The sequence below is a fragment of the Erpetoichthys calabaricus genome, chromosome 13 (genome assembly GCF_900747795.2).
Source record: "Erpetoichthys calabaricus chromosome 13, fErpCal1.3, whole genome shotgun sequence".
Lineage (NCBI taxonomy): Eukaryota > Metazoa > Chordata > Cladistia > Polypteriformes > Polypteridae > Erpetoichthys > Erpetoichthys calabaricus.
The window spans coordinates 57,790,483-57,803,078 of record NC_041406.2 but is presented as its reverse complement, the minus strand read 5'-3'; the positions used below and the strand labels follow the sequence as shown (position 1 = coordinate 57,803,078).

The window sequence follows — 12,596 nt, the reverse complement described above, 5'->3', positions numbered from 1 at the left end:
CTCATCCAGGTTTCAATAACTACCATTTTCGAATCACGCCAAAGATCCAAATGGGACAAAGTTTGGGAAATTTATTCAGGCACTCATGAACACTCACCATTTATTCATGTGTCACTTTAGTGTTGCCTTGGATTTGTGCACTAAATCACCATCACTCTTAAAGGTTAATTAGCTCTCAAGTTTCAGCTTTCTAGTATGCTGAAGCAAGCTCACTTGCAATATTTTCTAGTACTGAATTCAATCTATTTTCAACTTCAGCTATAATAAGTGGCCAAGTCACTGCTGCATGATATGTATGTACCATGATTATACTTCACTGTAGGCCTACTGTTTTTGTGTCACAGATAGTGTTAGGTATTAAATTTTATCCCATTAAAATGAAATCTTCAACTCGTCTATTTGCCCGAATTTCCTCAATATACAAGTTCTCTCATGTTTTCTCCCAAACTCCAGATGGGTATAAAAATGCTGATGATTAACTGTTTTTATCTTGCCATTCTTTCCTACAGGTCAGTCTTAGAGTAGGAGATAAGGCCTTAAAAAGTGTTACACAAGCAGCCAAACAATAATGAAATAAAAAAACTTAACTAACACATGACCCAGTAACCTGTGCCTATCATACAATATCTGAAAATAAAGAAAGGTGAAGGTCTATGTAATGCTGACCTCCTCAGCTTCACAGAACATTTTCACTGTGTTATTAGAAAAAAAGAAACATTTTTGGAAGCCATTGAACCAAATAACAGGTTTAATTAACAACAAGAATTGGCTTCTACTTAAGAAACTGACTGGAGTGAAGTTGGTTGAAGTTAAAGGCCCCAACTTAGGTGGTCCCTGTTGGCTCACTTTATGTGTCATTTTTGTTTGGGTGCCACTAAAAAAAATCAATTAATTTGAAAGACTGCATCTTAAAAAAAAAGTCAATTAAAATGAAGTGAAAATAAGTAAATTAGCAACAAAAACTGGTCAACAATTAAGAAAAGGGTTAGAATGAAAACCCAAGAGTTCCAGAGTTGGAAAACCCTGTGCTAGAACTAGGGTACAGTGGCACAGTTCACCCAATTTACTATATATTTATATAAAGAATAACATACAAACATCCCCAGTACTTTATTAAGACATAAAGAAAAATAAAAACTTTAATGGCAGCTGAAAAAACTTGTACATGTTAAGGCAATGTGAAATGAAATCTCTTATAATTTCACAAATAAAAAAAAACTTCTTTTACACACAACAGCTTGAATTTTCAAACATTGTTTTTCTAGAAATACAATCCCGTACAGAAATCAAATTATTATATATCAGTTCTAACATATTACTCAAAACAGACTAAAATGAAAGCATTATCCTGGTGGTCAGTTTTACTTAGCTTTCATCTCAGGATTGCTTACTTACATTACAAAGGCAATTACTACACGAAGAACACAGGCATTTCACAAAAATTCAAAGATGCTCAGAAAGCCTCCTAGAATTGTTTGAAAATTTAGGAAGTGGAACGAAAAGATATGGGGAATCTGCTTCTTAAGCCAGATATTAGTCAGGTGGGTCAATAAATGGGTAAATATATTAAATTGCATGTGCAGTCACATTAGGTTTAAATCTTAGCATAGAAATATAAATCACATGTAGTGGACTGGCATTCTGTCCTGCAATGGTTCTTACTACATGTCACCCGCTCCTACAAAAGGCACAGGTTCCGTATGGCTTTGCTCTTATGAAGTGGATTTTATGCTGTATATATTTGTTTCTCCTTTAATATATGTCATGCCTAAAACAACCTCGTTCAATAAGGATGTTAACAGAAAACTTTCAGTCTTTTAATAAAAATAAATAACTACATAAATGAAAAAACAGTGGCTGCAGAATAGAGCTTAAGGCTCATTCAGGTAAAATTCCCAAGTGCCTACTATTGCAATCAGTAGACAGCCAGAATTAAGTTCCTATACTTTGCTTACCCACCGCTTGAATCTACTTCCAGATGAAATCAATCCTTTTCTTTGGTTGTACAGTATCTCCAAAAATTTCTTTGAAGCATGGCATACTTTTCATTATAATAAAGACAAATCATTAGGAGAGTGTAAAACAAATAACATTTTTCACCTCTAATACAAAAAAAGCCTTTGCTTTACTGTTTAAATTGGAGGTGATCAAATATGCTCATACAGACCTGTGTTTAATTTGTCTCTTCATCATCTTAATACAAAATTCGCTTGCCTCCTCACTCACTCACTCACTAACTCACGTCCGTCCGTCCGAAGCTGAATGCGCAGTCGCCTTCTGTGCATGTCCGAAGCTGAATGCGCAGTTGCCTTCTGCGCAGCTGCCCGAAAAACCTTACGAGACCGACATCCAACCCCAACATCGCGGCAGGCGGCGGATTTACAGCCGCAAAAATTCAAAGAGAAAGGCGACTTCGATGAAAGCTCTAGAGGTCTGAAAGGCGATTTTGACTACACCTTGAGGCCTAATTACACATTCTGATTCATTTACGCATTCATTCAATACACCTATATCAGGTTTGTGGTGCTTATACTTATTACTATTCCATATTGTACTGGAACATTCACCATTCAATATTATACTATAGGCCTGGAAAATTCATCAACTAACAGTACAAGCCTGTACAGTAATGAGTAAAGCGGACTACAATCATTACAAAACAACTTCTTCGTTACTTATCATTTGTTCTTCATACACTGCTGACACAAACTCGTGCCCGTTTCATCTTACGTTGTCGAAACGGGCTCTTTGTCTAGTTTATGTATACTTGATGAAGTGGATGGTAAAATAAACACACATGGCTGTGATATTTGGCTATATAAGAGAGCAGAAGTGCATTAATTCATATATTGCATTTTCTACACTCCTCTGCTGCAGAAAAGCAGTTTTGTTGTTATTGTGTTTTTTTAGGGAAACAATGTAATATATTCACTGCTGAAATTCATTACTTAAAGCGATTTTAAAATATGATTGTTAGTAATGTATTCATTAAAAAAAATTGTAAAACATATAACATATTGCTAATCAATCAGTGTTCTGAATTTTCCTAAATCTACTAATTTATTATATTAGTTTATAGTGCCATATTGTTTGGGACAAATGCACATTTTTCCTTGATTTACCACTCTGCTCCAGTTTAAAATTACACATCAAGAAATCATTAAAGTGCACACTGCAAACTTTAATTTGAGTATTTGTATACATTTCGGTCACACCGCGTAAGTAGAAATTATACTTTTTATACATGTGTCACCCCCATTTCAGGCCACCAAAATGTTTGGGAAAACTGGAGTCACAGGTGTTTATGATTACTTAGGAGGTGTGGTTCATTGCTTCATTAGTGCAAGCATAAGATAACTAGGCTTGCTTCTAACCTTTGGAGTCTATAGTTGCTTTGCTCAACATGTGGACAAAAGCTGTGCCAATGAAAGTCAAAGAAGCCATCATAAGGCTGAAAAACAAGAATAAAACCATTAGAGACATCTGTAAAACTTTAGAATTACCTAAATCAATTACCTAAATCAACCATCCTCACAGGTGGCGCAGTGGTAGTGCTGCTGCTTTGCAGTAAGGAGACTGTGGAAGATTGTGGGTTTGCTTCCCGGTTTCTCCCTGTGTGGATAGCGCTTTGAGTACTGAGAAAAGCGCTATATAAATGTAATGAATAATAATAATTATTATTATTATTATATGGAATACCATTAAGAATGCTCTTTTGAGCTCAGTAATCACAAAGGGAGTAGCAGGCCAAGAAAGACTTCCACTGCTGATGGTAGAATAATCCTCAATATGGTAAAAAAAAAAAAAAAACTCCCAAACAACTGTGACAGATCAGAAACAGTCCTCAGGAGGCAGATGTGTATTTGTTAGAAGACTTCATGAACAGAAATACAGACACCAAACTGCAAGATGCAAAGCACTAATTTGCCACAGAACCAACATGTCTAGATTAACATTTCCTCAAAAATACTTAAAAGGGCCAGCAGAATTCTGGAAAAAAGTCTTGTGGAAAGACAAGGCAAAGACTAACCTATATCAGTGTGAAGGCAACATAGGAGTTTTTCAAAGCTAAAAAATTGAATATTATTAAATGGTCAAACCAGTTATCCATCCACTTTAAATCCAATTGAGCAAGACTTCCATATGCTGAAGGGAAAAAAACATAAAGGGAATAACCTCCAAAACAAGTAGGAGCTGAAGATGGCTGCAATAGAGACTGGCAGAGTATCACCAGAACAGATATTCAGCCCCTGGTGATGTCTATGAATCACAGATTTCAAGCAGTCATTTCATGCAAGGGATATGCAACATAGTACTAAATTTGACTTCTTTAATATAATGTTTGTAACATAGCAATGGTGGGTATGGTACCCTGAAATGGGGGGACCATATATAAAAAGTGTTGCGATTTCTGCATACATGATGTGATTGAAATGTATACAAATACCCTTAAATTAAATGTTTGATTTTTAATTTTAAACTGTGGAGCAGAGGGGTAAATCAAGGAAAAAATGCGTCTTTGTCCTACACATTATGAAGGGTATTGTATATTTTATTTAACACAATTCATAAATATTTCAAGATATGTTTTAATTATGAAAATGGTAACTTTCAACAAATGTTTCTAAATAAATTATAATACAGATTGGATCACTGCAATTGCTTACCCTTAAAAAATATCTCATATTCTTGTTATGGAAGTCTCCAGAAGGTAGCAATAAATACAGTAAAACTTCACAGAGATCACGCAAAAAACCTTAATTAGGGGAGAGGAAAAAAAAAAAGACACATACACAAACTTGTTAGACAAGTCTAACCAAAAGTAGAGAAGGAATTAAAAATGTTAAATTAGAAACACTGGTTAAAACATATTTTTGTCATTTAATATATAATAATCATAAAATAAACAATATCTCAAAATATTTCTTTAACAACATACTCAAACACTTTACTTCTGCTATTCTTGTTAGTTGAGACAAAAGTTAAAGACAAAAATTTTCTTTCTTCTTTGTAAAGTTTACAACAATGTCTACGCAGAAAATATCATTATAGTAATAAGAACCTATATATAATTATTACAAATGCTTGTGCCTCTAAGTGTGCTTTTGCCTTTTCCCATGCTTGAAAATTCAAAGCAAATACTAGTAGAAATGACCAAACTGAAAGATAATTCTAAATAAAACAAATGGTTTAAAGTGAGAAATAAATGCAAAGGAGTTACAGATTTGGTAATGTGTAAATCAGTATAGAGATAATAATTATTACAGAGACACAAAACTTTCTCTTCCAAATTCTAGTTTCACTTCTACAACTACACCACCACGTCAGGTATGAATAGTCTTATCACTTTCCTGCACTATAAATAAGAAAAAATAAAAAAGTACATTTTATTGTACAGTTCAAATTCATTTACTGTAATAGCTACAATAAAGAATGATCTGCAAATTGTTCACTATATCAATATGCAGTATGCATACAAGAAAACTCAACTCCTGTTGTATGAATAACAATCACAATGTACAAAGTACAATGTATAAATGCTCTTTAAATCTTCAACTGATGAGTTTAAACTGCCTGTATAGCAAACCTGTTGACTAATTGCATTGTATTTATACAGAATACCCTACCACTAACAAACTCAAGAATTCACAGTGCCATGCAGAAGTATTTTCTCCCTTTTAAAACTTTCTCTACTGTTGCAAATATTTGACACTAAAATGTTTTATGACTTCAACCAGAATTAAATATTACATAAAGGGTACCTGAGTGAACACGTAACTTGTTCCCTCTAGTCCTTTATTGAATGAATTAAGTTATAAAACATCCAATGGCAATGTACGGAAAAAGAGCGCCAATAAAATAAAACCTACTATAATAAATAGCTGCATCACATTTACCTGCAATAAAAACAATCAAATGCTGCTTAGAATATCAGTTTTTTCACATCATTGTAAGACAATTTTTATCCACTCTTCCTTATAAAAAAATCATTACTCCAGAAACACTGGTAGTTTTCAAGCATAAATTACACATTTATGGTCTTGTCACCAAGTTGCTTTTGGGTTTTGGGCTAAACTTTGAATTTGCCTGTTCAAACATATTAATTTTGATTCTTGTCCTACATTCTGATGCCGACTTGCTTTTACTTTTGGGATCATTGCCTTCTGTATGTCCCAACTATGCTTATGCTTGTGGATAGATGACCAAACATTCTTCTCATTAAGAATTTTCTATGAGAAACTTGTGGTTTCTTCAATAATGCCTAGTCACCCAGACACCAAAGCATCCCCATACCTCACACTACCTTCACAATAGTTTGACTGAGGGCATTACATTCTTACTATGGAATGTTGTGTTTGCTTTACACCAGACATAATAGGCCCCATGTCCAAAAAGCTTCACTTTAGTCTCATCTGTCCATATCCATCATTTGATATCTTCGTGGTCTTTCCTGGTAGGTAAAAGACAAACATTTAAAACTAGAATCCCTGAAGCCTATGAAAAAACATGTAATCCAGGGCCACCTTAAATTCCTTCGCACCTCTCTATTAGCCTCTTTTGTTTTGTGTGGATCAGCACAAACAGCAAACATCCTGCTAACCCATCCCCCGACCACCAAAGCTCAACTCAGGCAAAATGTTCTCCCAGCTTAAGTCTGTTTATCTCAATGTGAGGTGACTGGAGTTGTACATGGTAAATAATAAATTGTTATTTGAAACACATGCTTTTCATGTGTGCTCCGTGTTTGCAATGATCTGGGTAAAAGTACAGCAGGATGACAGGAAATGTGAGGCAAGAAATGTTGAACACATACCTAAAACAGAAACCTTTTTTCATGTTATAGTACTAATGGGGAGGGTTATGTCAGGAAGGGCATCCGGTGTACATTTTGCCAAATCGAAGAAGTATTAATGACAAAATATTGACATAAAGTGTATAATGTGTCAAGACTGAAGTCCAAATATTAAATAAACACTTTCATAAAAGGTACACATATAACAAAACAAAACACACAGCTTGGGTGGTGCAGCGGTAAGAACTTGTGACTCATAATCAAGAGGTTGCCGGTTCAAATCCGGGCGCTTCCAAGAATTATTGTTTTTAGTAGTGAGCTGCTCTTATTGTTACTATTATAGAATAAAAACATACATTTGATCTGAGTCTGTAAAAGCCGGTGTAAATTTATGGTACTTGCAATGGTTAGTGTTTTTTTTTTTTTTTTTTTTTAATGCAGTCTTTTTCTCTCAGTCACATTCACAGTCCCCCCGATCTGACACTGGTGTTTTCAAATAAAGACGTGCTATAACAAAGGTGAACTCAGATGAGGATGAGGGTTCTATATCAAAGAAACAGAACAGAAGCCCTCCCCACAAGAAGCATCCAGTCACACATAAGAACAATGCAGCTACACCAGGCGTAAAGGTGAAAGATGGCACTGTTTGGATGCAGCAAGAGGTTGGACGTCATCCTGCCAGTCAATCTGCCACACTCATGTCCTTCAACAAAACAGAAGGGCTTACAGAGCTTGACATGGTATTGTGCAAAGGTCTGTTTGTGATTATGTTTTTTGATGGTCTTTATTGAAAAAGATTATGTTACTTATATTAAAGCCAGATTGAATGTTATTTACCTTGATTTATTTACTTATCTTCCTACAGCGTAAAGTCACAAGTAGACTGCTGAGCTTCCTGTGTTTGCCCAAGTTGAGCTGTTGCAGTCGGGGAATGGGATAGCAGGCTGCTTGGTGCTTGTGCTGACCGACACATTTGCAAAACAAAAGACGCTAATGGAGAGGTACGAAGGAATTGAAGGTGGCTTTGGATTACAAATATTTTCGTAGCCCAGGGATTCCAGTATTCTTTTTTTCTTTTCTTTCTGATTGTGAAGTCATGAACAGTGACCTTTACTGAAGCAAGAGAAGCATCTATCTGTTCAGTTTTATTTATTTTAAATTTTTTTTTTTAAAGTATGTTGCTTCTTCCTGGAAAATCGTACACTGTAAATTGTATCACTGCAAGTATTGCCATGTTTTTACACATGGATCAGTAGAGTGCAACAAATATCACATTGTAATGGTCAGTGACTCCCTCTTCATTATTATTTATTAAACATTTGCCTTAATTTTATTTACTAGGGGCTTCGCCCCCTGCTCGCATCGCTTGCCTACACCTCCCTCCTCCTGCGCCGTTGTGAAAAGGAAGTCTAAACATACCCCAAGAAGAAGCGCTCACTCCTCCGAAATGCTCTTAATGGTGATACAAAAGGAAATGAATAACAGTTGTTTTATTTACCTCCTCTTTGCTCGATCAGCTGCTGGCTTGCTGCTGCCTTGCTGCATGATCTGCATTTTGTGTGGCGCTTCGAACATTTAAAAGCCTATACAGCAGTTGTCCTTTTGTCTCACTGCCTTGTCTCTCTTCTCCCCCAGACATCCTCAAACACTATTCGATCTCTTTTCGCTGTTCTGTTATTTCACAGAGTAATATTTTCCATTTGTTTGCATTAATGCGATGTTTACTCTCATTTTTGTGAGACTTTCAAATTTTCATACTTCCATTATCTCTAACTTGCTTGCATGTGTACCATGGGACTTGCTTCCAAAGGTTGTAAATATGACGTGACTTGACCATCTCATGGGATGTGAAAGTGTCTCTCTGTCTCTCTTCAAAAGATCACATCAAAAGTCTCGTATTGTCACAAGATTTTTTTTTTATTAGAGAGAGAAATAATATACCTAGCATACAGTAGATTTAAATTACAAGAAAGCAATTACAGAGTAAACAAAAGATAGAGAAGGAAACTGTAGGGTACAGTGCATGAAGATTAGTACCACAATTAGTGAGACACATGTGATGAAACTTGACAGTTTAATAAAAACCACACGTGACTGATACCTGATAGAGTTAGTGTAACTGCTCAATAAGAAGCAGAACTGTGGAGCAGAAAGTCTGATCTTATAGTTAATTGTTGGTAGGTTTAAGATGAAAAAGTACACTTAAAAGTATTCTTGGAACCCATTTTTATTGAGACTACAAGAAATGTAAAAATGACTAATTATAACACCTCTCCCTCTCTAATCCCTAACATATCAAAACATGTTTTAACTGGCTGATACTAACTCTGATGCTTAAAATAACAATAATTAAATGGTGTTTTGATTACATTTTTTGTTAGCAAACATTTTATGTCTACAGACAAAAATTACAATTATTTATGTTATCAGAATGGGTTTCTAAAGAAACAATAGCTTTGATAACAATATTTCAAAAAGCCTTGTAATCTGAGGAATACATCCTCAAAAGAAGTTAGGAATAAATATGCATTTAACTGGTTTGTGCAATTGAACACAGTACTTAGTGTAATTAATCCATTTTGTAAAGGAAATGGCATACAAATGACTACTTAAACCAACCACACATTTTTTTCTTTTACCATCTGCATCTATTTTCTGTATAGGTTTGTAAAGAGCTAGAACCTATTTCAGGAGCACTTGGTGTAAAGCCGGAACCAATCCCGGGTACTAGTCTACAAGGCATGTTCACGTAAACCCCTACTTTCACAAATCCTAAGGTAATTTATATTTGCTGGTCAAACTAACATACAAATTTTTAAGACTGGGGAGAAGAGTTAAATACCCATATATAACTCAAGCAGAAATACAAAAATTGGAAGAATCCTAATTCTCCTCTTATAAGTCAGTGGGAAACCGATGTTTTATATTATTTGAAATTGGAAAAAAATCTAATTTTCAGTTAGAGGATCTGTACAACATTTTTTCAAAACATGGCAGGATTTAATCAATATTATTTTACAATAAGAGAAATAACTATTATTGCATTTAACTCCCTTCTCCATCTCTTATTTACATAGATATTTACTTCTCCCTTTCTTTTGTTTAATGTTGCCTTATAAAAAAGCCTAAAGCAATTGTCCTTTAGCTAAGTTCTCCTTCTCAGGGGTGGGGTTTGATTAGTCTTCATATTTGTTGGGTTATAAATTGATCTGTTTGTATGGAATGATTACAATGAAAACTAATAAAATAAAAATATAAAAGAAAAAAAGAAATACGAAAACGAACTGCATACACAAAGAGAATTTATCTTTTTATATGTATATTTGTACTATATAAATGCATCAATATATAAAGACCTATTCATATAAATAAAGGGTCTAGTTGTGTGCTTCAAAGGCACTACTGAGTGCAGCCTAAATGACTACAGTTATGATACCTTTGTACTGCATCTATCATAAAGAAAATATCCACAAGTTAAGCCAATTTCCTGTGTAACACACATTTGAGTTTGTATCAGTTTGCATAGTGTTGGTAAGGCTTCAGGACATTCTTAAGGATTACCAAGCATGCATGTGCAGATAATCTTGATTGATTACACTTTTATTAATCAACTTAACTGCATAACAAGGAACATTCAGTAACTTTGAAATTTTCTTGAATCCATTCATCGACTGGTAATTTTTCATTAACCTTGTCATTTAGTTGTTTAAGGTGTTCTTTTATGCCTTTATGCACTAGTTTATGCCAGGAAACTAACTCACCCGCAGTTGGACCTTCCAGGTACAGATGTATTTAGAATCACTTTCAAACAAATTGCTTGCACATAGGTGATCTCCATTTAATAAATGATGTGACCACTAAAACCAAGTGGCTGCAGCAGTGGAGATCTAGATGTGTCATATTAAACTCGGTGAATACTTAGGCAATGAATTACTTTGTGTTTAATAACTGAAATATAATAAGACCAATGTGTATAGATTTGTTTTCAAGATGACATCAAAACAGTCTTCTTCAATTGATCACTGTCAAAAAAAGACTAATAAAATACATTGTGTTAAAATATTTAAAACAATAAAACAAGAAAAGGTCCAAGGGGAGTGAAGACTTTTTATAAGTACCATAGGTTTTTATACCAATTATCCTTCTTAAACTTTTGAAAAACTGATTGAAAGGGATGTTGATCAGTCCATTTGAGGTACTCGCTATTTTCATTTCATCTTGATAAGAAGTCATTAGTAAAGCTGAAGGACAACATTTACTGTATTAGTCCCTTAGTCTGAAAACAGATGATTTAATCCTTGCTCTTTCACTCAATGTACTCAAATAACTGCAATTCGCATGTGCATACTGTACAAATGCTTGTACAGTATTTGTTGAAGACAACACTCTTTGTATGTCTCTTTTCAAATATGATGAGTGTGCATACTAGGAGGAGTTAACTGAACTGGTCAAACAGTGCAGCCTAAACAATCAATGATTATAGAAAATGAAAACAAAACAAAATGATGTGTGGTGGTAAGATGGTAAAAGATTAGGCCTGACTGTAGGGGTAATGGACAATGTCTAGCTTGTAGGAACCACTGTTTCTAGCACTTTAACAAAGAATGTCAACATAGCTGTTATGGTCCAGAAACCTCAACAGAATCTTCTATTTTTATTTTTTCAAGTGAGGCAGTTAAAGAACCTATGAAAGTCATAAACAGGACACTAAAATCCTCCTGGGAATTACTTCTTGACTTCTAAACTGAAGACCCGCCTGTTCCCTTCATTTGTTAGTCAAGAGTCCTGTTTTCAATTCAAAAAGTCATTCCTATGAGGCTTTAAGTTTCCGGTTTATGATGTTCACTGTTGATTTTTTGCTAAAATATTGCTAGTTACATACAAAATTATGTGCTTTGCAAGTTTTGAGCATATGACTAGATAACTAACATATGGATTATGAGATACAAGTAACATTAAACTTTTTTTTTTTTTCTTTGTTCATCATCATTTGCCCTTGTATAAATTGGTCACTACAAAGTACATAAGGTAAGCAAAAAATAAAAAATTATTATTTTTGGGGTGGATCATTCCTTTAACATACTTTTTAAAATTAAAAGTAATGTTGACATTCCATTCCAACTTAGTTTGGTGACAGCAACAGTGTACATGAAACGTAACCGAACAGTCATTATTTTAGTTAATTTTAAGCCAAAAAGCAACCACTCAGGTGACATGTCACTCCAGTTAATTGGCGTAATTTGCATAAGAAGCCACATAAAGTTAAATGTCTTTAAGATGACCATCACCATCCTTGATATACAGTTAGAATTTCAATTTTAGTCACATTTTTATCATCATTTTTGGGATAAAAAAATCAATTCAAACCTTCTTCATCTTTGGGAGAAGTACAGACCAGATCCCGACAAATTTTCTTTTCCATCTCTACTTCTACTTCAAAAAAAGAATTTACAAGCTCTTCTGGTGCATCTATATTAACACAAAAAATGAAACATAAAATATTAATTTATACATTTTTCTTTTTGTCAAGAAATTCTATTGTCACTTGTTTATAAACGAAAGTCAACACAACAACTAATAGTTTACCAACTGTTATTTTAGTCTATGCAAGTAGGCCAACTCTCTTTTTACACTTTCCAATACCTTAACTATCCCTTTTAAGCACCCCTTTAGAGCAAAATGTTTTGTTTTAATTTGTTCATATATATTTTGATTTTCCTCAGGTTTAGAGTTGGGAGAAAAGGTAAGTATGGGGATCAGTTAAGATTTAGTTACTGGTTCTTTAAGCAGAACTTAAATGGTA

At 34.3% G+C, this 12,596-nt stretch overlaps 1 protein-coding gene across 2 annotated transcripts in view; it reads right to left on the bottom strand.

Annotated features, from left to right (window-relative positions):
* The window catches only part of LOC114642709 (sorting nexin-13-like), a 115,007-nt gene extending 102,713 nt beyond the window's left edge, over positions 1-12,294 (bottom strand). For both annotated transcript variants that reach the window (XM_051936168.1, XM_051936170.1), the window contains exons 1-2: positions 12,161-12,294; positions 4,668-4,756 (exon numbers count right to left, since the gene is read on the bottom strand). In XM_051936168.1, the coding sequence (XP_051792128.1) occupies positions 4,668-4,756; positions 12,161-12,215 (144 nt within the window). In that variant the 5' untranslated portion in view covers positions 12,216-12,294. The remainder of the gene's footprint in view (positions 1-4,667; positions 4,757-12,160) is intronic.
* Between the last annotated feature and the right edge of the window lie 302 nt (positions 12,295-12,596).